This window comes from Heterostelium album (assembly GCF_000004825.1).
Source record: "Heterostelium album PN500 unplaced genomic scaffold PPL_scaffold4, whole genome shotgun sequence".
Classification (NCBI taxonomy): domain Eukaryota; phylum Evosea; class Eumycetozoa; order Acytosteliales; family Acytosteliaceae; genus Heterostelium; species Heterostelium album.
The window spans coordinates 1020348-1046818 of NW_008805066.1; the positions used below are offsets into that span (position 1 = coordinate 1020348).

Consider the following 26471-nt stretch of genomic DNA (forward strand, 5'->3'; position numbering starts at 1 on the left):
ACTATATTAAATTTTATTGAAGTTTAAAAAAGTTGGGTATTGGCTGTGGCCGTGACGCCGCGCTGTAGCCACACCAAAATCCAAATACTAGGAATATGACGTATTGGAACTAAATTAAATACTAATATATAGTATGTGTATTGTTGTTGCTTAAAGTATAGGATAACCCAATAAGCGAATTAAATGAGCAATCTAATTATAACTATCTAAACTATCGATATGCATGGGTCACAGGCCACCAAAGAATTGATTTGGCATCATTAAGTTCGATTCTATGTTCTATAGTACATCACATTGATTAGTAAAGAATGATTTAAGTTGAAATCTATGACTGAAATATACTTATTTATAAGATATTTTTGATGCATTTAAATCACTCATTTCTCTTTATTCACTTTGACCTATATATATGTGTTATCATCGTATCTCCATAAATACCACCTTTTTTTAGTCCATGACTAAGATGATTCAAATTTAGACTGAATAAAGTGGTGGATTTATTCATTAAATGATACTGTAGTGACGGAAGCAGAGCTCGGTAGTTATCTTTTCGTGAACAAATTATTCTAAGAGGTCGTTGACAAAACTATCGAATGACGTTGTGTTGGAGCCATCGACAAAGTATCTGAAGAGGATTCGAGTGCACAAACTGAGTCTTGCTGAGGATTCCACGATGCTATTGGGTTTGTACGGTGTTTTGTTGTTGAAAGAAATGTTGATATTGATCTGGCGTGTAGGTAAAAAATTGGATGACTTTTTTGTATAATCGCCAATGCTCTCAAGGATACGTGTCTTGCCAATGCCTGGAGCACCATAGATGACGTTGAATGGATGATTATTCTTGTTTCCATCTCAATGATCTTATTGAGTTCGTTGTCTCTTCCTTCCAATGGTAGGGTAATTAGCGGTGTGAGGCGAGAAGAAAGAGAAGCAGAAGAAGAAAGTGTAAATATAGTACAAACTTTAGTTAGAATGAAAGATTGCAGAGGTACACGTTTCTCAAAATGCAAAGAAATGAAGTGATGAGGAGAGAAAGATTAGAATTGATTTGGCTGCTGCCTATCGAATGGCTGCAATGTTGGTTGGACTTAATGAAAATTTTGATTTAGGTTGATTTGGATGGAAATATAATTGAATTGGGTTCAACTAAACATGGTATCAATGTTACTGGATATGTGCCATTCATCGATCTCGACCGGAAATCCATGCAACTATTCACATTCATAATAATGAAGGTGTTGCAGTGTCATCTATGAAATGCGGTCTACTAGAGAATCTTTGTCAGAATTCCATGATCTGTGGTGAAGTGTCTTATCTTGACTACGAGGGTATTTCTGTTGGATTAGACGAGCAGAAGCATATACAAGCAGACTTGGGTCCTACTGCTAAGAACTTGATACTTCGTAATCACGGTCTGCTCACTCTAGGTGGCACAATACAAGAGTGTTTCCTTCGTATGTTCTTTCAGGTCAAAGCCTGTGAAATTCAAGTGATGGCCGTGAGCGCAGTTGGAGGTGATCTCAGCAAGTTGAACTATGGAGATGACAAATACAGGGAACAAGCAAGAGTGATCTCAAACAATTCTTTACACATGATGCCTACGGTGTAAAGAATTTGAATATCTTAAGCGTAAATTCGATAAATCAATCTTATAGATATCTTTTCTATCTATCTATCACAAACTAATTTTTAATTATATATCTACTCTGTTTTTGCAACATAGTTGTTAGGAAATCTATATTTTTATTATTATATAAATAAATATTCTAATCTTTGGTTTATAAAATGATAAATGATTGAAAATTGTTGTTAAGAACTAGGAAACTAAAAAACAATTAAAAATAGTAAAATAGTAAAACATCAAAGTGTTTAAGTTCATTAATTATTTTTTTTTTGTTTTTTTTTTTTTACTTTACTTTTCATTTTATTTCTTATCATATCCATTGTAATAATATCAATATTTATTTATTTTTTTAATTTTAAAAGATGTTACTACTTGTTTTAATTAAGAAATTAGAAGCAAATGTAGCTCAGGCAATGTTATTAGTATTGTAAATTTTATTTTTTGTCGCATTCACTCTTCAAGTTTACTTACTTAAAAAGATGCGATATTGATAATAATGATCATTTTTGAAAAAATTAAACTAACAAACATTTTTGGTATTATTATAATGGCCATTAATAAGTTGACGTAATCATAGGCTCTTCGCGTTCTTTGCTCTGGCCATAATGTCTTTACCGGTTAGTGCAATAGGGATTGCTTTCTCTTGGATTGGCGATGGCTTGACGTATCCCTTCTCAAAGATACCTCTTAAGAGATCTCTCTTAAGATGAAGATCGTCAAACTCATTTCCTTCGGTCGCTGAGCATTCTCTGTTTTCTTTCGTCTTTTGGTGGTAAAACAAGTGATGCTTCCCAACTCCATCCATGGTAACTGATGATTAATTTAAATTCTTAACTTACTCTCAATCGATATATTTTATATTAATCAAATCAATGTTATTAATCATAGTTGATTTATGATTTTTATATAGTAACATATTATTATTTTGTTACCTAAAATTACTAAAACGTGACAAAAAATTTAACTGACCACACGCAAATTTGATCGTAAAAAAAAATTTCAAAATTGATATGCATCTTTCCTGACAAATTGACCAAATGCAGTGTCATCTGTCATACTTCTTAAATCGACACTACTACTACTAGATTGATCTTCGATGTCTCTAAGCGGGGTAAGTTGGCGTGCTGATCAATAGCGGTGTGGTCATATCTCTGAATTTGCATCTAGCAAAGCTGACGTCGGCTCTGTTCAAATGCGCTTCGGTATATATCTCGCTCAGAGCCAAAGTCTAAGATCATCAAGTGGTACCATGATGTGCTTCCACCAAGTTCTATTCTTTCATCTGTACCTTGAGTTCAGTTGGCGATATTGACATAGCTTCATAGATCTTACGCTACTATCTTTGAATTAAATACGTAGAAGTTTGAAACTCTGTTTTTTTTTTTTGATTACCTACATCAAAATTACAAATGATTGTTGTAATGATAATTTTTTTTTTTAAAAAAACTAAGTTTATAACAACAAAATAAGATATTTTTAAAATTTTTTTTTTTTTTTAAATGAAACAAACAAATCGTAGGAGTGAGGTCATATAGAAAAAAATTGACAGTAACTAAATTAATCAAACTTAACAATGATACTATCTGAGTTTTTTCATTTTTTAATGATAAAAAAATTGGAAGAATATTGAACAGACACTTTTTAAAGTGGCGGCAATAAACAATAACTATAAAAAAAACATTCAACTAAATCACAAAAACATCTTCAATGGTTTTTTTAAAATTAAAAAATAATGTTGTTTTTTTTTGCCAATGACTAGCTTTCTTTGATCAAACAACAAACAAAATGGATGTATGACTCCCTATGAATGAATGTGTAAATGAGTGATTAATAGAATATGATAGTGTGCTGGGGCTACTGCAACAACAACAACAAAAACTCTTACATGATAGTTCCCATTAGATATATGTTTGTTTGATTCGTGTAGCTGTTGATAAATTGATTGTTTGGTTAGTTGCAACTGGGTTTATTGTTACAGATTTCATTTTAACATCCCGAATTATATTTCCAACATAAATTATTATTAATTAATAAAAAAATTAAAGGCATTAAAAAGGGTAGTTTTATTTTGATATATTCATTCATTTTTTTTTTAGAATGAAGTTAATGTGGATGCACAAAAATCTCTATAGTCATTAATAATCTCTCTAAAGAATGGTTCCCATTGATTGGTTTCAATTGAATACTTGAAATTACATTCATTAGATGAACCAAATGAATAGATATAACTTGATGTTGGTGATTCTCGATGGTATATCACAAATGGAAACTGATTTCTGTACAAGGGGAGAACATTGAGATTGATTGTTTGTTTGGTTTCAACATTGTATTTGATGAATTGAATATTGGTTAAATCTAATATGAAGAAATTTCCATTGTTATCATGACATGCTGAGAATGGTTTAATGTCAATTTGATGATCTGTTATCGTTCTATTTGTCAAATCGAATTGAAATAGCTTATTTTGAAGGCATGATACTGAATATAATGAACCTTTGAAGATCATTGACGATGCTTGCATTTCATATTCATCAGGTAATTGATGATATGATTCAAATTTCATTGTTTTGATGTTGAATCGATCAATTCTATTCTTTATTTTTAGACCATTAATTAAATAGATGTGATCTTGACCATCATAACAAACTGAAATATTACGATCACCTCTGATTCCTCTGATATCTCCAATATGTTCAGCTGATTTTGATCTTATTGATATTTTAATCCATTTGAATTGACTAACTGATCCACCGAATATATAGATATATTCACCAATTGAAACAATCGAGTTATGTGTGCCATGAAATTGATATTCAAATTTTAATTCTTCAATTGAATTGTTGTTTGATGTGTTGATCAGTGTTGCTCCACATGAATGGTTTGTTATGAAAATATAAGATTGTTTATTATCATTGTTGTTTGTTGTTGTTGTATTTATTGATTCAGTTGATTCAATGTTATCAAGTTTGATTGATTGTTCAATGATTGAATTCAATTGATTGAAATCAGGTTGTTTGATTGATAATTTATATGATGATAATGTTAAGTTATTATTGTCTGTGTTTGTTGTTGATTCATTGAATTGATTGTTGTATTTATGAATGATATCTAATAATATTGATGATGAATCGTTGGAATGTTGTTTGAGAAGTTCATCAATATTGAAATAATTATTATATTCATTGAATAATGTTTGATTATTATGATTGATGAATGATTGTAATGATGAACTTGTTGTTATTGATTCCATTATTGTTGTTGTTGAATATAATGTTGTTGTATCTGTAATAATTGATTCATTATCACTACTATTACTAACATTCTTATTCTTTAATGTATTAAATATTTCAAATGTTTTACTAGTATCAGGAATATTATTTAATTTATTAAATATTATTATAATATTTATTAAATATTTCAAATGATTTATATTATTATCGATTTGATTTGTGATTGTATGTTTATCATTGATTATATCTTTATTTAGTTTTTTTTCTTCAATGATTAGATATTGATGTAATTGTTCAAAGTGTTGTTTGATATCATTCTCTGTTGTTGATAATGATTGATATCTGAATGTCGATGATCTTAATGATTCCCAAAGAGATTTAATTTTATTATTGATTTGTGAATAGAAATTATTAATATCATTATTATTATTATTATTAGTACTATCACTATTAATATGATTATTTGTTGTTGTTGTAGTATCTTTATTATCATCTAATTTCAATGTACTCAATGAAAGATCGGTGTCATCAATATGTTCCCAATTGGAATGATCAGGATGATCTTTGTAATGAATGGTGAAACATTTTGAACACATCGAACTATTACATTGATAACAAAAGAATTCTAATGATCTATGATGATCTAAACATTGATGTTTGGTCATTATTAACTTAGTGATTAAATTTCTTATTTATAAAATATAGAAAATAAAAATATTTAAGTTGACAAAATTTTTTATTAATGATTAAATGGTTTTGTGAACTAAATATTTAGGTTTAATCCAATAAAATTAATTTGCAATCAAAAAATTTAAAATCAAACTTTTAAGTTAAAACCACCAAGTGAATATTTAGAAAAAAGTGGGGGTATGAAGTGGGTGAAAAACTAATTTTTTGACTGGGTGTAAATCTATACATTCACCTGGTGGTTTTAATTTAAAAGTTTAATTTTAAAAATTAAAAATGCATGTAAAACAAATTAACTTTATTCAAAAATTCCCATTTTTTCTCTTTGGGTACATGCATTTGTGTAGTTTCATTTTGAACATTCACATTATTATTGCCAAACACACAAAAGCTGCGTAAAAAAACCCAACCTATAAAATAACACATTTGCTAGTTTTTCATTGTTTTCATAATTGTAACTTGCAAGAGTGATTTATTGTAATAAATAAACAAAAATAGATCATGGTATATTTTTTTATAAAAACTTCACTCGGACACCACTCAAATTTTTTTAATTTCCAATCAATTAAAAAAAATCAAATTAAACTTTTAAGTTTAAAACCTAAAAACAGAGTTGGGTGGTGTGTTTAAGCAATCTTCATTCAGCACATTTTATTATTATATTTTTCATTCAGAAAGGTTAAAAATCATTTAAACCCCCACCCTTGACTAGTCATAGCCAAAATAGTGTTTTGCAGTCGCCATTTGTTTTTCTCACTAGCTTTTATTGACTTTTAACAAATAAAAAGCACTCAACAAGTAGCAAATGATTATGCTTGAACTAAGATCGCAACAATCTTGATCTGCTAGACGCTTAGATGATCTTTTTTTTTTATAAAAAATATCTGATCAGATCTTTATTTTGATTTGACTTCATTGTTAAAGTTTTTCACTTGTTCTCTGTCTATTTGAAGTTCAATTGAATAATAATTATTATTACAAAAATTTATTTCTTTTATAAATAATAAACATTTTTATCTTTTTTTTATCTTTTTTGAAATCGACACCTAATGTAATAAAACAAAGATATATAGATAGATAATCATTAGACGAGTCTATTGATATCAAAATTATTAAATAATAATAAGAATACAATAAAAAATTGGGATAGTCATTTTCTTTGTTACCAACGTATTATTGCAATTCAACTGTCTTTTGTTAAATACAAGCTAAGAACCGATGAAGACATGAACAAATTACAATTCTTCTTTGTGAGTAAGCACAGTCACTACTTCCACTGCCACCACGACCATTACCACTCTGTTGACTGTTATAACAATGATTCTCCCAACAATATTTTAAAAGTTGATAGATCTGTTCATCGTATAACGTCTTAAAAGAGAACCACGTATAATGATCGAATTTATAGTTGTTTCCAAGTATATGATTTTATCATCTTTTGGTTTACTATGACACTATTGTTTTATACTCTTTTAAAAGATAACAAGTTAGTATTCATTCTTTTATCTATTTTATAGTTATCATAAGTATATAATACATACAGATTATAAATATAATAAAAAAGCATCTCTTATCCATTGAGTCCTTGAGCAGCACTTCAACAGTCCAGACAGATTGTGCTGCATCCAAGCGTAAAATACGCACCTTTCTACTTTTACTACAGAAAATCAAACAATGCGATCCAATCTATCCATCTCTGTCGGTGATGTTTGTTATCGAATATCTAACCAGAGATGCATCTTGTCTTACAAATTGACCAAATACACTGTCATTTCTCTATCTATCTTCGATGTCTCTACAGTTCCTAAGCGATGTAAAGTTGGAGTGCTGAATAATAGCGGTGTGGTCAAATCCATTGGCTTGCATATCAAAGCTGACGTAGGCTCTGTTCAAATGCGCTTCGGTATATCTTGCTCAGAGCCAAAGTCTAAGATCATCGAGTGGTACCCACTAAGTTCTATTCTATCATCTGTATAGCTTTAGTTCAGTTGGCGATATTGATATAGCTGTTATTGAGATGATTATCAAATGGTTCCTCTCCTCTGTTAGCATTGATATTACTTTTAGGTTTGGTGGACACCATTATGCAATGGAGAGATACTGCTTCCATTGAGACCAATACTTTAAAGTTGCCTCACCAGCTACCATTGGTTACTTTTCCGACTGGAGTTACCTAGTTAGACATCTCAAACTATACAATATCATCTCGAATAAGCATCTACCATCCACTAATATAGTGATTCAAAAGTATCTCTCTGTATGGTGGCTGTTGTTCAAACTGGTAGAAATATCATCTATGATAATAATTATGTTAGCAATGATCAAATATCTCTCACTCTCTATCAATGCTAAATATTATGATTATAACTTACAAGAATGAAACTAAATTTTGGTTAGAGTCTGTTAAAAGAATAAAAAAGCCCGTTCATAGATCTCATTACTACAGTTAATGTTATAACTATCATTCGACTATCTGATTTATAAACTGTTTGCTAATAATAATATTATAATTAATGATTAATTATAAATAATCATATCCAGTGTCATAGACACTATATCATTTTGAAATCATAGTTCGTCGAATGAAAAGCATATAGAATGATATAAAACAAGACAAATCTAATGATATCAAAATTATCACAAAATAATAAGATTCTATATTTAATTCTATTTTTCTTTTTGAAATCGATATTTCATCTAATAAACAAAGATATATAGATAGATAATCCTTAGATGAGTCTATTGATACCAAAATTATCAAAAAGTTTAAGAATACAATCATTTTTGGGATAGTCATTTTACTTTCATGCTAAGCATATCTATCTGTTGGTATACTATAACACTGTAAAAGATAAGTTAGTATTTATCGATTATGAAAATCTCTACAAGACAGATCATTATTTTTCTCAGACGTCAAAGAAATTTATAAAATTTTATGAGAATCATTTATAAAAAAGTTATAAAGAATGTCTAACAATAGAATTTATAGATAAAGAAGGTTCATGTTATAGCAACAGTTGTGTTGTAGATCAAGATACATAATCGATGGAAGTGATTCCTTCATATTAGAGTGTTTTGTTTTGTGTTGCATGTGGTTATAAATCACATTTTTTGTTGTAAACATTGAAAAAACAGCTTTTTTTTATTATTGGGCGACCATCACCAACGACGAAATTTAAATTACAAAGATATTTTATTCATATTTTTCCAAAGTTTACTCTGGTTTTCACCCGAAGTGAATGTTGTGGTGTGGTGAATCGAAGTGATCGTAAACTTGTTTAGTGTTCTTGTGGGAATTGTGTTTTGGGTTATATGAATCCTTATTGCTTCAAAACAAGTATATGAAAAGATTTTGATTGATCTTTTCTTGAGCATAAATGATTAGAAATTTTGAAATTTAAATAACTATAGTTATCAACAAACAAATTGTTTTATATTTTTTCTACAATTTTTTTATTTTAAAACAACTGAATCATATCACTTATGAAATCATTTGAGATTCAATCTTTGAAAGTAGGACGAGTTATAACTCGGGTAAGTGTTTCAAGTATTATTAGGTTACAACTAATTATTATTATTATTATTATAAAATTAAATAGTGAAAATTATATGAAAAGTATGAATTTACAAAAAGTATAAATAGAAATGAAAATTAGAACTTTAAATCATCAAATCAACTTCTAAATAATATTAAAAATATAATTACTATTTTAAATTACAATGAAATCTGTTCATATCCTCTCAATTATGCTTTTGGCTATGCTCGCAGTTGCCTCTGCCTCTGGAAGCGCCTACTTCTTGTTCACCGATGAACATGACGAATTTGTTATCAAGCTCTCCGATCCAGTCAGAATTGCCGAAGCTCGTGATATTATCGCTACCGGTTCGACCAAAGGTGTCATGGGTATCATTGTCAAGCAAAGAGTCTGGTACAACTTCGAATGGAAATACTATTTGGATCCATCGACCATTACATTCTTTGACTTTGCAATGGAAGTTTGCGATGCCTCCATTGCCTACACTGAGGAGCATCTTGCTGAAGTCGGTGGTGCACTACTTCCAAGAAACAGATGGTGTCCATGGCACTCACGTTTAGTTAGAGAACTCTAATTCAAATAACAACAATTTTCATAACTCTAACCTTTTTTAATAAATAAAAATAAATTTCTTATTTTCAAAATAACCTATTTTAACAAAGAAAAAGTGTCTGATTAAATGTATTTAAATATCTATGAAATGTTAGATTAGGTTAGAACACTTTGATAAACATACGATGTTACTAAATATTGATTGGTTTACTTACCAGAGAACAAGCAGAATAGATTACCACCGCGTTTGAAATTACTGTATTATAATGAGAATCATAAGAGATAACAGACTCAAAGAAACAAAAATGTAAAGAATCGAGATATCTTAAAGAAGAGGTGTCAACTAAGGTAAGATTTCAATTACAATCAGATTTAATATTCACTCTGTAATTGAACAATAAAATAAAATATTTATTTAATAAAGGCGCCAACTATTTTAACAGTCGATTAAAAAAAAATCATAAAAATATCTGATTTTTTTGAAGCGATTTTTAAGAATAAATTCAATTTTATTTAATTTAATTTTATTTAATCTAATTTTATTAAATATATACTTCAATGATTATTATAAATATTTATTTATAAATATCAAATAGATACAAATAATAAAATGAATAAATCATTATTTTCATTAGTTTTTTTTAGTAATCGAGTTTTACAAAAGAAAATATCGGAATCTTTGCGATTTATTATTGAAAAGAGTGGCTATCAACATTTAAAGTGGAGTGAATTGCTCAAAAAACATCGATTGTTGATTGACTATAACTATTTTGATGCTTTAAAACAGTGTTTAGAGAATATAATTCAACAAGGTTTACCACATCAACAAGATCAGGTATTCAAAGATACATTCATCTATGCAGCATCGTTGTACCGCTTTGATATAGTTCGTTTCTTAATGGCTAGCTATCCGTCGTATCCATATGAATTTGACTATGCCATGAGATATGCTGTTGCCGGCGACGATTTCACACTACTAAAGGAATTTGAGAAGAAAGCATACTTTTTCACTAATGCTCAGAGTAATTATGTTGTTGCGTTCAACCAGGCTGCTTATCACGCTCGCTTAGAAATGCTCCAATGGTTGCTTGCAAATTGTGGTTCAAATGTTTCAAAGTATAACAGTCATTTGTTTATGAGTGCAATCAACGGTGGTAGATTGAATGTCATTCAATTCTTAGCAGAGAAACACGTGAATCTACTCGAAACCGATGATATTCGATTGTTGGAGTTGGCTGCCAAAGGCAATCATTTTGAAATCTTCAAAATATTGTTTGACCTTAAATGTAGATGTTCCAACACCATCATTCATCTGACAGCTGGTCATTGCAGTTTAGAGATGCTTCAATGGCTATTGGAAAGAAGAAAGGTTGGCTTCAATTCGACAACTATCGATACGGCGGCGACCAATGGCAAGCTAGAAAACGTTCAGTGGATTCACGCTAATACCACCGTTCAGATGACTAACGAAGCGCTAGATGGTGCTGCGACCAATGGTCACTTCGAAACAGTGAAATGGATCATAGATAATACTCAAATAAGAGGATCCAAAATGGCAATGAGAGGAGCAGTTGGAAATGGACACATTGAGATTGTTCAATATCTTTATGATATTATGAAAAACAATCCTGTTGTTGCAATCAAGGAAAATAATAAACTGTTGGGAATAGCTGTTGAAAATGGTCATCTTCCTCTTGTCCAATGGTTACATTTTAATATAAGTCCAATAGCAACAATCACAGTTGAAGAAATGAATAGATTGGCAGTAAGGATAGATCAATGGGCAGATATTCGTTTCTTTGAAACATTGAAATGGATTCACGAGAATAGAACCGAACGTTGTAAAGAATCGATCGTTAATAGAATTATAAAAGAAACTGGTAGTATCAAGACTATTGAATTGTTGCTTTCATATAATTATGGATGTACTGACAAAGCTTTTGAACTCGCTTCTTCCCGTTCATACTTTGAAATCATTCAATTCCTACATAAGAATACCAAGATCAATTGTACCGATGAAGCCCTTGTTTTTGCAGTGGAGCACAATTCATTGGAGATTGTAAAATATTTCCATCAGAACTTCCCAGATCTATATTTAAAGAATGCATTGAGAATCGCCAAAAAGTTGGACCTCGATGAAATCATTGAATATCTAAATGAACAAACCAAGATTAAGCAAAAGATAAAAGAATAAAAGATCGTTAATAAATTTGTATCATTAACAAACGAAATAGTTAAAACCAAACTAATCTTTAAAAAAGTAAAGAATAAAAATAGTTTATCTTTTATTTATTATTTTAAATAAACTATCACTATCTATGTTTAATAAAACTATTATTTAAAATGAAATTGAAGTAAATGCACACCACTCTCTATCGTGATCAATAATATCTCTAAAGAATGGTTCACATTGATTGGATTCGATTGAATATTTGAAATTACAATCATTAGATTCTCCAAATGAATAGATATAACTTGATGTTGGTGATTCTCGATGATACATCACAAATAAATGATCTTCATTTACTAGATGATCAGCATTGAGATTGATTGATTGTTTGGTTTCAACATTGTATTTGATGAATCGATTGTTTGTCTTATCAAATATGAAGAAATTTCCATTGTTATCATGACATCCTGAGTATGCTTTGATGTCAATTTGATGATCTGTTATCGTTTTATTTGTCAAATCAAATTGAAATATCAAATTTTGTTTGTATGATATTGAATATAATGAACCTTTGAAGATCATTGAAGATATTTGATGATTATATCCAACAGGTAATTGATGATATGATTCAAATTTCATTGTTTTGATGTTGAATCGATCAATTCTATTATTTATATCATAACCATTCACTAAATAGATATGATCTTGACCATCATAACAAACTGATATAAAATAATCACCTTTGATTCCTTCGATATCACCAATATGTTCAGCTGATTTCGATTTCATTGATATTTTAATCCATTTGTATAGATTGTAAGATCCACCGAATATATAGATATATTCACCAATTGAAACAATCGAGGAGTATGTACCATAAAATTCATAATCTAACTTTAATTCTTCAATTGAATTGTTGTTTGATGTGTTGATCAGTGTTGCTCCTTTTTCATAGTGAGTTGTGAAAATATAAGATTGTTTATTATCATTGTTGTTTGTTGTTGTTGTATTTATTGATTCTGTTGATTCAATATTATCAAATTTGATTGATTGTTCAATGATTGAATTCAATTGATTGAAATCAGGTTGTTTGATTGATAATTTATATGATGATAATCTTAAGTTATTATTGTCTGTGTTTGTTGTTGATTCATTGAATTGATTGTTGTATTTATGAATGATATCTAATAATAATGATGATGAATCGTTGGAATGTTGTTTGAGAAGTTCATCAATATTGAAATAATTATTATATTCATTGAATAATGTTTGATTATTATGATTGATGAATGATTGTAATGATGAACTTGTTGTTATTGATTCCATTATTGTTGTTGTTGAATATAATGTTGTTGTATCTGGTATAATTGAGGTATCTTCACTATTACTATTATTACCACTATCATTATTATCATCACTATTATTAATATTATTTAATTTATTAAATATATTAATCATATTTATTAAATATTTCAAATGATTAACATTATTATCGATTTGATTTGTGATTGTATGTTTATCATTGATTATATCTTTATTTAGTTTTTTTTCTTCTATGATTAGATATTGATGTAATTGTTCAAAGTGTTGTTTGATATCATTCTCTGTTGTTGATAATCTTTGATATCTGAATGTCGATGATCTTAATGATTCCCAAAGAGATTTAAGTTTATTGTTAATTTGTGATTTGAAATTATTACTATTATTATTTGTTGTTGTGGTGTCAATAATATCATCTAATTTTAATGTACTCAATGAATGTTTGATTTGATCAATATCTTCAATTTTATCTGAATGATCAGGATGATCTTTGTAATGTTTGAAGATACATTTTGAACACATCAAACAATTACATTGATAACAAATGAATTTGTTTGATTTTTGATGATCTAAACATTTAATTGTCATTATTTAACTTTTACTACCTCTAATAATTAATTTTGATATCGAATAGATCAAAAAAAACAATAAAAAAATTAAAAAAAAAAAAGTCAAATTAAATTTTTAAGTTCATAGAAAAAAAAGCTTTAATTAAAATTTTTATTTTTTAATTTCTTTGACCATTATTTCTAAGATAATGAGTAACTTCAATATTTGATGATTGGGAGTTTGGCATGATGTAATTGAGTTACCATAGCCTCCATAGATAATTGAGTACCAAATTGATATTGTATTTTATTAATTTTTGAACGGTATATTTGATATGCATAGTAACGTGCTATAGAATGACATGCATAGTGGCGGTGCTGTAGAACGACATGTATAGTGACGGTGCTGTAGAGAAGTAAACTATTAATTGTAAGCGATTAGTTTCACTGTAGAAACTGCTAGTAATAGTATAAGTGATATTGATCTTTTATTATTCTCCATCTGACAAACACTTAGATTAAAAAGCTTGCGTTTAATGCGGAATGCTATTATCTCACCAAACTGCTGTAAACAGAGTCTGTTATTACTAGATATGGCATTAAGAATAATTAAAAACCAAATGTATTTAAGATAGAGATATAAATTAAGATGTTTTAAAATCTATAAAAGGTTGTTTGATTTTATTTTTAATTTATTTTTTTTTTGCTTACAGTACAATTGACGGTCATCTGTCTGTATACTGATAAATCACAAATTGTTAATAAGATATTGGATAATGAAAACACTCTATACACCAATACACCAACATAGTTACTTACTTATTTACAACTCTGTTAAAAATGACACTACCATTCTATTTATTATATTTATGTATAATTATCAATAAATTTATCACTATCTATCTATTTAGAAGTTATTGATAACGAATTGAACAGTTTAAACTGAAAAACACTTTAACCTAACAAAGTTAATAAATATAATAATTTTTAATTTATGAATCTAAAAATGATATTTTATTACAAAAAGATAAATATAGATTCGAATTATTTTTTAATAATTTTTATATCATTAGATTTGTCTTGTGATTTTATATCATTCTATATCCTTTTCATTCGATGATCTATTAATTTCAAAAAAGATATTAGGCATATATGATGTTTTTTTAAAATTTTATTAAAAAAAAAAACAAAAAAAATAATAAATTTGTATCATATTAATTTATGTTGATATCTTTTACCTTTAAATATTTATTTATAAAGTTGTAATGATTAGTAATGATAGTTAGTGTTTGAAAATCCAAATTTGGAATCAGCCTTGTTTGGTAATAGTAAAAGATTTATTGTTTTTATTTATGTAAAATTATCATTTCTCTTCACTTCCTACCTACTAATTATATATTACTACACCAACTCTGTTCGTATCCTTGTGTACCCATATGACATTGTGTTTTCAAAGTGTTTGTCAATGACGTTGATTTACCGGAGCAGTCGTTGTTTTCATAGGTGGTGATGGTGGTCGATGTATCGTCGCAAGTAGTAATGACACCTTCAAAACAAACCTTCACAGCGAATGCCTCTGTAAAGGTGGGTTCAGTCTGACAGGCGGAATCGTCGTATCTCGCATAGATAGTGGCGCTTTGATTATTGAAGGGAGTCTGCTGACAGGCGACCAGCGAGTAACCGTCGCAACCGATCTTATAGGTAATGATGTTCTGAATACCCGACGAACAATCGTTGTCAAAGTATTCTGCGATCGTACCGAAATCGTCACCGGGTGAACAGTAAGTGGCCATTCCATTGGCACAGGTGTTCACTTGATAGCTGAAGGCATTGCGTACATTGCTGCAATCACCATTGGAATTTGCTAGATTTGCAATTACTAGGTAGTATGATGAATCACATTTACACACACCTACTATAGACAATAATACAACTAATGTTTTGAAGATTATACTACTGCTATTCATTATTTAAACTACTATTTTAAAACAATAAAACTAATATATTGGTAATTGATCATTTTTATACACAAAATATAAAAAGTGAAATCTAAAATATCTTTGATTATTTGTAAAAATCTCATACCACTTTGTTTGAAAAGATTGTTTTTGCAGATTAACAAGACTATTTCCTCTAAGTTAAATAGTTATATTTATTATTTTATTTTTTTTTTATTAATATTTTTTCAACTAATCCAAGAATCTTTTGAAGTATAAAGAAAAATGTTATCAAAATAAGTCATTCCACAGTACTGAATTAAACTATTTATCGTTTATGAGGAACATAGGTTCTTTCATATGCGTTATATTGAATAGAATTATTTATCTTTGTAGATTTTGATGCATTTCTTTCGTTTTGTAGTATCTCTTTATTTACTTGTTTGAGTTAATTTGTTTAATTTTCCACCATTTCATTCTCACGGCAGTCATTGTTGTCATCTTGTCATCGGTATTTTCATCATAGGTAGCATCGAAATGATTGTCCACTACCCAATTCTTGAAACTCATTTTCTATTAATGCTTCCTTTGCTGCTTCTTCAGATATCATTTATCGATCATCTATTAATAACTGTTAAGTGATTGGCTCTTGATCAGTGTTCTGTGTTCGACTGTGGATTGAAATCAACTAGTTAGTCTCAAGTTTTCTTGCAGCACTTAACCTCTTTGACTCACAGTCCTTCTCTTCCTGTATATGGTCTTAATAACCGACGATGTACTTTTTTAGATTTAAGATTTCTTCCACTCACTCTGGTCTGTTGTCCAAAAACCTATTTTATTTTGTAAAAAAACAAATAAAAATAAATGTATGGTTAGAGTTTGTTGAAAGTAAAATAAATTTATATGGTATATCATAACTAAAAAATATTAATTTATTAATATGTAATTGAAGAAGATGCACAAGAATCTCTATTGTGATTAATAATATGTCGAAAGGTTGGTTCACATTGATTGGATTCAATTGAATATTTGAAATTACAATCATTGGATGAACCATATGAATAGATATAACTTGATGTTGGTGATTCTCGATGATACATCAACAAATGGATATTGTGCATTTACTAGATGATCAGCATTGAGATTGATTGTTTGTTTGGTTTCAACATTGTATTTGATGAATCGTTTGTTTGTCATATCTAATATGAAGAAATTTCCATTGTTATCATGACATCCTGAGTATGGTTTGATGTCAATTTGATGATCTGTTATCGTTCTATTTGTCAAATCGAATTGAAATAGCTTATTTTGATTGTATGATACTGAATATAATGAACCTTTGAATATGATTGATGATACTTGCTCACCGTATACATCGGATAATTGATGATATGATTCAAATTTCATTGTTTTGATGTTGAACCGATCTATTCTATTATTTATATTAACACCATTCACCAAATAGATATGATCTTGACCATCATAACAAACTGATATATTTTGATCACCTTTGATTCCTTCGGTAGCACCAATATGTTCAATTGATTTCGATTTCATTGATATTTTAATCCATTTGTTTCGATTGTAAGCTCCACCGAATACATAGATATATTCACCAATTGAAACAATCGAGTTGTATGTACCATTAAATTGATAATCAAACTTTAATTCTTCAATTGAATTGTTGTTTGATGTGTTGATCAGTGTTGCTCCTTTTAATCGGTGTGTTGTGAAAATATAAGATTGTTTATTATCATTGTTGTTTGTTGTTGTTGTTGTTGTATTTATTGGTGATTCAGTTGATTTAATTAGATCAAGTTTGATTGATTGTTTAATGATTGAATTCAATTGATTGAAATCAGGTTGTTTGATTGATAATTTATATGATGATAATCTTAAGTTATTATTGTCTGTGTTTGTTGTTGATTCATTGAATTGATTGTTGTATTTATGAATGATATCTAATAATAATGATGATGAATCTGAGGAATCTTGTTTGAGAAGTTCATCAATATTGAAATAATTATTATATTCATTGAATAATGTTTGATTGTTATGATTGATGAATGATTGTAATGATGAACTTGTTGTTATTGATTCCATTATTGTTTTTGTTGAATATAATGTTGTTGTATCTGTTATAATTGACTTATCTTCGTTATTACTATTATCACCATTACCACTATCATTATCATCACTATTATTAATATTATTTAATTTATTAAATATATTGATAATATTTATTAAATATTTTAAATGATTAACATTATTATCGATTTGATTTGTGATTGTATGTTTATCATTGATTATATCTTTATTTAGTTTTTTTTCTTCTATGATTAGATATTGATGTAATTGTTCAAAGTGTTGTTTGATTTCATTCTCTGTTGTTGATAATCTTTGATATCTGGATGTCGATGATCTTAATGATTCCCAAAGAGATTTAAGTTTATTGTTGATTTGTGATTTGAAACTATTACTATTATTAGTACAATTATTATCATTAGTACTATCATTACTATTACTATTATTATCACTATCATTATTAATATGATTATTGGTTGTTGTTGTGGTGTCAATAATATCATCTAATTTTAATGTACTTAATGAATGTTTGATGTCATCGATATCTTCCATTTTATCTGCATGATCAGGATGATCTTTGCTATGTTTGAAGATACATTTTGAACACATCAAACAATTACATTGATAACAAATGAATTCAAATGATCTTTGATGATTTGCACATTTCATTGTCATGATTAACTTTCTTTATGTATTTATAAATCAAACTTTATTTTAAAAAATGAAAAGAACAAAATTAACTTTTTTTTTTTTCTGAAGAGAATAAATCATATTATAATACAACATTTAACTACTTAATTTTTTATAAAACAAAATTAATTTTGTTGAAAAGTGAACATTTAAGTTTAAAAATAATTTTGTTGATAAACATTTAAGTTTAAAAAATGTGAAGGTTAAAATTAACATAAATGTTAATGTTAATTTTTGTGTAATCAACCACTTTAACTTGTCTTAACTGAACTACCTAAGATAAAAAGACAAAAATGTTAAAGACCAATTTATAACTTAACATGTAATAGATTAGTTTCTCTATTATCATCTTAACCATAAGTCAATTATTATTATTGTTATTATTGTTTTTTTTATTATTCATATCACTTATCAATATCGGAGATATACAGTTGAGAAAGAGGGTTATTTGTGTAAAATCATTGTTTTTTTATTAATTAAATTTAATAGCTTTAATTAAAAACAAAATTGTATATTTAATTTAGCATTAGCTTTAATGAATATAAAATGTTATAACTTTTTAAAGTACATTAAATTAACAAAATGAAGTGACTTCATTGGAAGATGGATCTTCGGAATTCTACTATTGTATTGCATCAAAAGGATTTCTACCTCACAGATTTATAAAAGCAGATGAAGGAGTGGCTCCTATGCTACTGGTCAGCATTGCTAAGTGATTGAACAGAGTGGAGGTGATATTTTAGTTTTTAATTAATATCATCATGTTAATTAATATTAGTAACGAAAATAAATCAAATTTCCGCATGTGAATGATATTTATATTGTACACAGTCATTATCTCTTTCTTTTTATTTAATTTTTTTGAATATTTCAAATTTTAACGGTTTTTTTTTATGTTCATAATGCGATAAAAAACATAAACAAAGAGAAGATCTTGAAAAAACATATTTTTATTTAAATTGAGAAATTATTTTAAATAATCGATCGATTTTAAAAATACTATGTATATAGATAGATAATCGAGAATATAATATAATAACCAATATATATAATAATAATGAGTAATAACAGTAGTTTAAAATCACCATATCAAAGTGGATCAATGGATGATCTCTATGATGAATCAAAACTAACAGATCATATAAAACCAATTGAGGTATGTTAATTAACATATGTTATCTATTGAGATAACTACTTTGATCTATTTCTATTTCAAACAAAACTAACTAAAATGAATGAAACCTAACATAATATATTAAACAATAAAATAGGAAAAATGGAAATTGGTACCTGCATTTCTAAAGTGTAGAGGTTTAGTTAAACAACATATAGATTCATTCAATTTCTTTATAAATGTAGAGATGAAAAAGATTGTTAAAGCAAACGAAAAACTAACAACTGAAGTTGATCCTGCATTTTATGCAAAGTATGTAATATAATGATAGAGAATAGAGAATAGAGAATAGATAAGAGAGTAGATCAGAAAGAATATAGATTGATATTAACTACCTACTTTTGAAAACATACAATAGGTTTACAGAGATTCAAGTTGGAATGCCAGCTTTGACAGAGGAGAACTATGAATCGGTATCGATGACACCACAAAAATGTAGATTAAGAGATATGACATATAGTGCACCGATCACGGTGAATCTAGAGTATGTTCGAGGCAAACAGATCGTCGGACGTAAGAATGTGGTGATTGGACGTATACCTATTATGTTGCGGAGTTCGAATTGCGTGTTGACCAACAAGTCGCACGAGCAGCTGGCGAATCTCGGCGAGTGTCCGTTGGATCCCGGTGGCTATTTCATTGTGCGTGGCAATGAGAAGGTGATCTTGAATCACGAGCAACTCTCAAAGAATCGTATCATCATTGAGACCGACGCCAAGGGTGTGCCGTGCTCCACTGTGACGTCGTCGACACACGAGAGAAAGTCGCGTACTTCGATCATCATGAAACACGGCAAGCTCTACCTCAAACACAATACATTCGCAGAGGATATTCCCGTGGTCATTTTCCTCAAGGGTATGGGAGTGGAGACTGACCAGGAGGTAGTGCAACTAGTGGGTTCCGAGGAGATCTTCCTCGATGCGATAGCGTCGTCGCTCGAGGAGTGCAACAAGTGTAAAGTTCACACTCAGACGCAAGCACTCGATTATTTAGGTGCGCGCATCAAATCGATACGTAAACCATGGGGAATGAGCAAGAAATCAAAGTCGGAGGAAGCAAAAGATATTCTGGCGGGTGTCGTCCTGAATCATGTGCCGGTGAGGCGTTACAATTTCCGTTTGAAGGTTATCTACGTCGCGCTGATGATACGTAGAATTATCATTGCTACAAAGGATCGTTCCACGCTGGACGATAAAGATTACTATGGTAATAAACGTTTGGAGTTGTCGGGTCAGTTGATCTCGCTGCTCTTTGAAGATCTCTTTAAGAAGTTCCTGGCGGAACTAAAGAAAGCGACGGATCAAGCTATCCTAAAGCCAAACCGTGCGATGGTGTTTGACTTTGCATCGATCATCAGAACAGAGACTCTAACCAATGGATTCGTTCATGCTATCAGTTCGGGACAGTGGAACTTGAAGCGTTTCAAGATGGAGCGTTCCGGTGTGACGCAGGTACTTTCGCGTCTCTCTTTTATCTCGGCGCTCGGTATGATGACGCGTATTCAATCGCAATTCGAAAAGACGAGAAAGATTTCTGGACCGCGTTCACTGCAACCGTCGCAATGGGGAATGTTGTGTCCGTCGGACACTCCGGAAGGTGAAGCTTGTGGTTTGGTAAAGAACTTTGCGCAGATGACACACGTCACCACCGATGAGCCGGAAGGTCCGCTACTTCGTTTGGCATACAATCTGGGTGTCCAGGATATTCTGTTGATTACCGGTGAGGAGTTGAACAGTAGAACAGCATTCCTTGTGTTTTTGAACGGTCAGATCATCGGTATTCACAACTCACCGACACTCTTTGTAAATACTCTGCGAAAGATGCGTCGTGCCGGTCGTATCCGTGAGTTTATCTCGATCTGTAAGAATGAAGCGCACAAAACAGTCAGTATAGCTTGTGACGGTGGTAGATTGTGTCGTCCAATGATCATCGTGGAGAACGGACGTCCTCGTGTCCAGCAATTCCACATCGAAGAACTGAAGGACGGACTGCGAACATTCGACGATTTCATTCGTGAGGGTTTGATAGAGTATCTCGACGTCAACGAAGAGAACGACTCTTTTCTGGCGTGGAATGAATCCGCTGTCAACAAGACAACGACACACATGGAGATTGAACCGTTCACTCTGTTGGGATGTGTATCCGCCCTGATTCCATATCCTCACCACAACCAGTCGCCACGTAACACCTACCAATGTGCTATGGGTAAGCAAGCGATCGGTGCCATCGCCTACAATCAGTTGTCGCGTATCGACACACTCCTCTACCTGTTGGTCTATCCACAACGACCGATGTGTCAGACGAGAACACTAGAACTGGTCAACTACGTCAAGTTGCCAGCTGGTCACAACGCGACTGTCGCCGTCATGTCATATTCCGGTTACGACATTGAAGATGCGTTGGTTATGAACAAAGCATCGTTGGATCGTGGATTCGGTCGTTGTATCGTTTTCAAGAAGCAAGTATCCGCAGTCAAGAAGTATGCCAATCAGACGGCGGATCGTATCATTCCGCCCAACGCAGAGACTTCGCGTCAACCAAAGTTTGCGCTTCTCGACGAAGACGGTATCGCCAAACCCGGTGAACTTGCACAGAAAGGACAGATCCTCATCAATAAATACTCACCAATCAACACCGTCGACATTGTCGCCAACTCTGACAAGATTCCCGATTCCGGTTACAAGTCGTCGTACACCGCCTACAAATATGAGAATCCGGCATTCGTCGACAAGGTTATGTTGACAACGGGCGATGACGATCAACTGTTAATCAAGTTGCTAATGAGATCCACTAGACGTCCGGAACTCGGTGACAAATTCTCGAGTCGTCACGGACAGAAGGGTGTCTGCGGTATCATCGTCAAGCAAGAGGACATGCCATTTACCGACCTCGGTATCTGTCCCGATATTATTATGAATCCTCACGGTTTCCCATCGCGTATGACCATCGGAAAGATGATTGAGCTGCTCGCCGGTAAAGCCGGAGTTCTCCGTGGTGGATTCGGCTATGGTACGTGCTTTGGCGGTGACAAAGTCGAAGACATCTCCAAGGTGCTCATCTCCAAGGGATTCAGTTACGGTGGTAAAGATTACGTTACCTCGGGTGTCACCGGTGAACCGTTGCAATGTTTCATCTTTTTCGGTCCGATATTCTATCAGAAACTCAAACACATGGTTATGGACAAGATGCATGCACGTGCACGTGGTCCAACTGTGACGCTGACACGTCAACCCACCGAGGGTAGAGCACGTGGTGGTGGTTTGCGTCTTGGTGAGATGGAGCGTGATTGTCTCATTGGTTACGGAGCGAGTGCATTGATTATGGAGCGTCTCATGATCAGCTCCGATCGTTTCACAGTGTACGCATGCAAGAAGTGCGGATTCCTCGGTTACGAAGGTTGGTGTCAATACTGTAAATCGACACTCCAAGTATCGACCCTCCAAATTCCCTATGCATGCAAACTTCTCTTCCAAGAACTACAAGCAATGAACATCGTACCAAAATTGAAACTTGAAGATGCATAAAACAAACAAACAAACAATCAAACTTACAACCCGAATCAATCAATTTTAAACAACAACAAACTTACCATCATTATTTTAAATAATGAAAAATCGATTCAAAATAAAAGAATAAAAATTTATTTATTTCATTAAAAAACAATTGATAATAATTATAAATTAAACAGATTTATTACTTTATTTCTTTATTTTATAATAAATATTTATAATTACAATTATTTTAATCATTAACTTCAAAGTTAGTTATAAATTTTGTTGTATTTTGTTAACAAAATATGTAATTTATGTATTTCATTAAATAATAAATATTTATTATCAATTACTTTTTAACTAAACACAATCTAATTTTTAAAAAAATAATATTTATTTCTTTTTGTTTCTTAACAGTAACCACTAGTTGGAATTTAAAACTATCTTTTTGAAATTAATGATTAAAATAAATGTAATTTTAAATAAAGTAACAAATAAAGATATAAATCTGTTTATTTTGTGATTTGGAAGTTCAAAAAAAATAAAAAAAAATATAAAAAACCCATTCTGAAAATCAAAATTTTGAAAATTTAAAAAAATATAACCATTTTGTTATTTAACTTTTTTTATAAACATATAAATATAAACCACAACTATATTTAATATAAATTACAATCATCTTGTGGTTTTTATTATTATTAAAGAAAGGTTTTTTAGATTTAGTTAATAACTCTTCATCTTTTTGAATTCAAGATCAAATCAAATCAAAATCAAACATCACACAGTTCATTCAGTTTTTTATTAAATTTTAAATAAAAAAATAAATTAAAATTAAAATCAAAATTTACAAAAACAAATAAAAAAATAAATAAAATACTATAATAATAATATAATATCTTTCTTTATCTATCTTTTAAAGTTAATATATATATAAAGAAAAAAATCAATCATTTCTAAATATATTACATTACACCCCCAAAAACAAAACAAAACAAAACAAAACAATCAACCCACTTTTATTTAAACATACGCTACACTACTACATTTCATTAATCACATCACATTATTATAAACAACCCATAATTTTATTTTTAATTTCAAAAAAGTAAACAAAAACAATATGAGTGTCACATCAGTATATAGATACATCATTGATGATGTTATTAGAAATATCAGAATCGAGTTTGTCAATGAGGGTCTTGAGGATAGAATTATTGCTGAATTACAACATGTAATATCTTACTATTTGAGTTTTATAAAACATACACTCACATACTAATACTGACAAATATCAATATTATTATTATTATTCTTATTAGATGTGGGAATCAAGATTGATGCAATCTGGAGCTGTACAGGAACCAACACCACCACCATCAACTACTTCCACAACAACAACTGCAGGTACACCAGTTGCAAACATATCGACTGCCGCCACTACCGCTGCCAATAAAGATTCATCACCAACATCGACATCCACTTCAAATTCACCACCAAACAACAACAATAGTAGTTCAACCACAACAACCAATACAACACCATCATCCGATATAACAGTAAGTGTATATTACGTTTAAGTTGTTTTGCTTTTGACATTAATTATATTGACTTGTTTTGTTATGTTATGTTTTGAATAGCCCGAACATGTTAGATCGACATTAAATACATTGAGACAATTTAATAATATACCAGGAGCACCAATAACAACAACCACTACAACTACCACCACAACAAATGCACCACCACCATCAGCAGCAGCAAACAACAACAATAATCTACCATCAAACTTTGGAAGACCATCACAGTTTATGCCACCAACAAGAGAGTCTGGTGGATTGCCACATATGGAGTTACCAGCACCTGGTTCCTCTCATTCACTGCGTTCCATCATGAACATCCCTCAGAACGACGGTTCCTCAGAGGAACCACCACAACACACAAAAGAATATATAGACAATTTAGTTTTACAAAAGATAAAAGACAGAAAACAAGATATAGAATGTAGTTTTAGTATTAATATTCCTCAATTGGATGGTAACGATGATGAATTAGATGATGATTCTTTAGTAAGTAAAATTATTATTATTATTTACATTAATAATAGTAGTAATAACTAACAAATTAAATTAATTTAATATATATAGTTGGAAGAACATCGTCCAGATAATAATAATAATAATAGTAATATCGAGTCATTGGGTAGTGATTTGGATGACGACGAAGACAATGATCCAGATCCTGTGATTGAACACTTTGTATTGTGTCAATATGAAAAGGTTACCAGAGTAAAGAACAAGCGTAAATGTAATTTCAAAGACGGAGTCATGCATCTCAACGGACGTGACTCTTTATTCCACAAAGCAAACGCTGAGTTTGTTTGGAAATAAACAATCAAACAACCAACTTTCAACATTCAACATAAGACAACTAGCTCACCAATCTTTTTTATTTTTATTTTATTTTTTATTATGACATTATATGTCTAAATCTATTGAGAATCGTGTTAGTATAGATGATAGTTTCGAAGATGTTCAACAACTCGATCGATTATTCAAAGTTCTGATTGGTCAGATCAATAAAATACAAGATAGTTTTATTCATTTAAAATTAATTATTTATTATTTTTAAAAGATTATAATAACATTAAATTTTAATTCATTGTATTGAAGATTGATGGTTTGAATTTGTTTGATTAAAGAGATTAAAAACAACTGTAGGTTCTAAATAAAACTTATGAAAATCAGATAATAAAAAGAATAATAATTTGAAACGTAATAGAGTGTCATTCTGTATGTCTTCTCTTTCATACAGTCTTATCTACCATTGGCTAAACTAAACTATGTTTTAATTTAATAATGCTAAATACCTTACTCTAAACTTGCTGTTACTTTTGATATTATTCTTTTTTATCTAAAGTGATTATTATTAAGAGAATTTAATGTTTTAATTAATTGGAAATCCAAAGCCTCTTTAGTTTGTTTGAAGACTTTCAAAAAATTTAGAAAAACCATATGAATCAATCGCTGATCAAACCAACAAACACTATTTCGAAAGTAGATAAACAGCAGTAGTCAATAGTTGCATCACTTTGGTCATGCCAACTTAAAGATAATTAAAATCGAATTACAAAAACAACCAACATTCAACATAACTCATCATGATTACTTTTTTCCTATTTATACAAGAAGCTTCTTGATTGTTGTTTTTCTTTATTAAAAGAATCGATTGAAGTTGCGCAAATTCTAAAGAAAAATAATCAAATAAAATGACCAAATCAAATAAATAAATGATTGAACCTATCTATTAATATCTTTGAGAAAAATGATCGTCAAACGAGGAATCAAAAAAAAAAAAAAAAAGGCGCCTTTTTTTAAAATTTTTATTTATTAACCACCATCAAAACAAAGTAACAATCAATTGAATCTTT

The 26471-nt window shown here is 30.1% G+C and overlaps 13 protein-coding genes across 13 annotated transcripts; 6 read left to right on the plus strand and 7 right to left on the minus strand.

Moving 5' to 3' along the window:
* Positions 1 to 1066: 1066 nt before the first annotated feature.
* Positions 1067 to 2134, plus strand: PPL_04969 (uncharacterized protein; the record flags this gene model as incomplete). The annotated part of the gene is made up of 4 exons (XM_020575865.1): positions 1067 to 1109; positions 1236 to 1561; positions 1987 to 2051; positions 2104 to 2134. The coding sequence occupies 4 exons, from the start codon at positions 1067 to 1069 to the stop codon at positions 2132 to 2134; spliced, it is 465 nt and encodes a 154-aa protein (XP_020434181.1).
* Positions 2135 to 2195: 61 nt separating this feature from the next.
* Positions 2196 to 3609, minus strand: PPL_04970 (uncharacterized protein; the record flags this gene model as incomplete). The annotated part of the gene is made up of 3 exons (XM_020575866.1): positions 2196 to 2387; positions 2913 to 2957; positions 3583 to 3609. 3 exons carry the CDS (start codon positions 3607 to 3609, stop codon positions 2196 to 2198), a joined length of 264 nt encoding a protein of 87 aa, XP_020434182.1.
* Positions 3610 to 3716: 107 nt separating this feature from the next.
* Positions 3717 to 5519, minus strand: PPL_04971 (kelch repeat-containing protein; the record flags this gene model as incomplete). The annotated part of the gene is made up of 1 exon (XM_020575867.1): positions 3717 to 5519. One exon carries the CDS (start codon positions 5517 to 5519, stop codon positions 3717 to 3719), a length of 1803 nt encoding a protein of 600 aa, XP_020434183.1.
* A 1007-nt stretch (positions 5520 to 6526) lies between these two features.
* Positions 6527 to 7313, minus strand: PPL_04972 (uncharacterized protein; the record flags this gene model as incomplete). The annotated part of the gene is made up of 4 exons (XM_020575868.1): positions 6527 to 6532; positions 6781 to 6847; positions 7079 to 7198; positions 7306 to 7313. 4 exons carry the CDS (start codon positions 7311 to 7313, stop codon positions 6527 to 6529), a joined length of 201 nt encoding a protein of 66 aa, XP_020434184.1.
* A 312-nt stretch (positions 7314 to 7625) lies between these two features.
* On the plus strand, positions 7626 to 7893 carry PPL_04973 (uncharacterized protein; the record flags this gene model as incomplete). Its single annotated transcript, XM_020575869.1, has 2 exons — positions 7626 to 7717; positions 7779 to 7893. 2 exons carry the CDS (start codon positions 7626 to 7628, stop codon positions 7891 to 7893), a joined length of 207 nt encoding a protein of 68 aa, XP_020434185.1.
* Positions 7894 to 9261: 1368 nt separating this feature from the next.
* On the plus strand, positions 9262 to 10080 carry PPL_04974 (uncharacterized protein; the record flags this gene model as incomplete). Its single annotated transcript, XM_020575870.1, has 2 exons — positions 9262 to 9636; positions 10054 to 10080. The coding sequence occupies 2 exons, from the start codon at positions 9262 to 9264 to the stop codon at positions 10078 to 10080; spliced, it is 402 nt and encodes a 133-aa protein (XP_020434186.1).
* Positions 10081 to 10239: 159 nt separating this feature from the next.
* On the plus strand, positions 10240 to 11823 carry PPL_04975 (uncharacterized protein; the record flags this gene model as incomplete). Its single annotated transcript, XM_020575871.1, has 1 exon — positions 10240 to 11823. The coding sequence occupies one exon, from the start codon at positions 10240 to 10242 to the stop codon at positions 11821 to 11823; it is 1584 nt and encodes a 527-aa protein (XP_020434187.1).
* A 144-nt stretch (positions 11824 to 11967) lies between these two features.
* Positions 11968 to 13707, minus strand: PPL_04976 (uncharacterized protein; the record flags this gene model as incomplete). The annotated part of the gene is made up of 1 exon (XM_020575872.1): positions 11968 to 13707. The coding sequence occupies one exon, from the start codon at positions 13705 to 13707 to the stop codon at positions 11968 to 11970; it is 1740 nt and encodes a 579-aa protein (XP_020434188.1).
* Positions 13708 to 13886: 179 nt separating this feature from the next.
* Positions 13887 to 14520, minus strand: PPL_04977 (uncharacterized protein; the record flags this gene model as incomplete). Its single annotated transcript, XM_020575873.1, has 2 exons — positions 13887 to 14073; positions 14495 to 14520. 2 exons carry the CDS (start codon positions 14518 to 14520, stop codon positions 13887 to 13889), a joined length of 213 nt encoding a protein of 70 aa, XP_020434189.1.
* Positions 14521 to 15058: 538 nt separating this feature from the next.
* PPL_04978 (uncharacterized protein) lies at positions 15059 to 15634 on the minus strand (the record flags this gene model as incomplete). The annotated part of the gene is made up of 1 exon (XM_020575874.1): positions 15059 to 15634. The coding sequence occupies one exon, from the start codon at positions 15632 to 15634 to the stop codon at positions 15059 to 15061; it is 576 nt and encodes a 191-aa protein (XP_020434190.1).
* An 881-nt stretch (positions 15635 to 16515) lies between these two features.
* On the minus strand, positions 16516 to 18364 carry PPL_04979 (uncharacterized protein; the record flags this gene model as incomplete). Its single annotated transcript, XM_020575875.1, has 2 exons — positions 16516 to 16521; positions 16730 to 18364. The coding sequence occupies 2 exons, from the start codon at positions 18362 to 18364 to the stop codon at positions 16516 to 16518; spliced, it is 1641 nt and encodes a 546-aa protein (XP_020434191.1).
* Positions 18365 to 19436: 1072 nt separating this feature from the next.
* Positions 19437 to 23077, plus strand: rpc2 (DNA-directed RNA polymerase III subunit RPC2; the record flags this gene model as incomplete). Its single annotated transcript, XM_020575876.1, has 3 exons — positions 19437 to 19535; positions 19651 to 19805; positions 19912 to 23077. The coding sequence occupies 3 exons, from the start codon at positions 19437 to 19439 to the stop codon at positions 23075 to 23077; spliced, it is 3420 nt and encodes a 1139-aa protein (XP_020434192.1).
* A 1087-nt stretch (positions 23078 to 24164) lies between these two features.
* gtf2a1 (transcription factor IIA) lies at positions 24165 to 25431 on the plus strand (the record flags this gene model as incomplete). The annotated part of the gene is made up of 4 exons (XM_020575877.1): positions 24165 to 24275; positions 24364 to 24600; positions 24682 to 25110; positions 25189 to 25431. The coding sequence occupies 4 exons, from the start codon at positions 24165 to 24167 to the stop codon at positions 25429 to 25431; spliced, it is 1020 nt and encodes a 339-aa protein (XP_020434193.1).
* Between the last annotated feature and the right edge of the window lie 1040 nt (positions 25432 to 26471).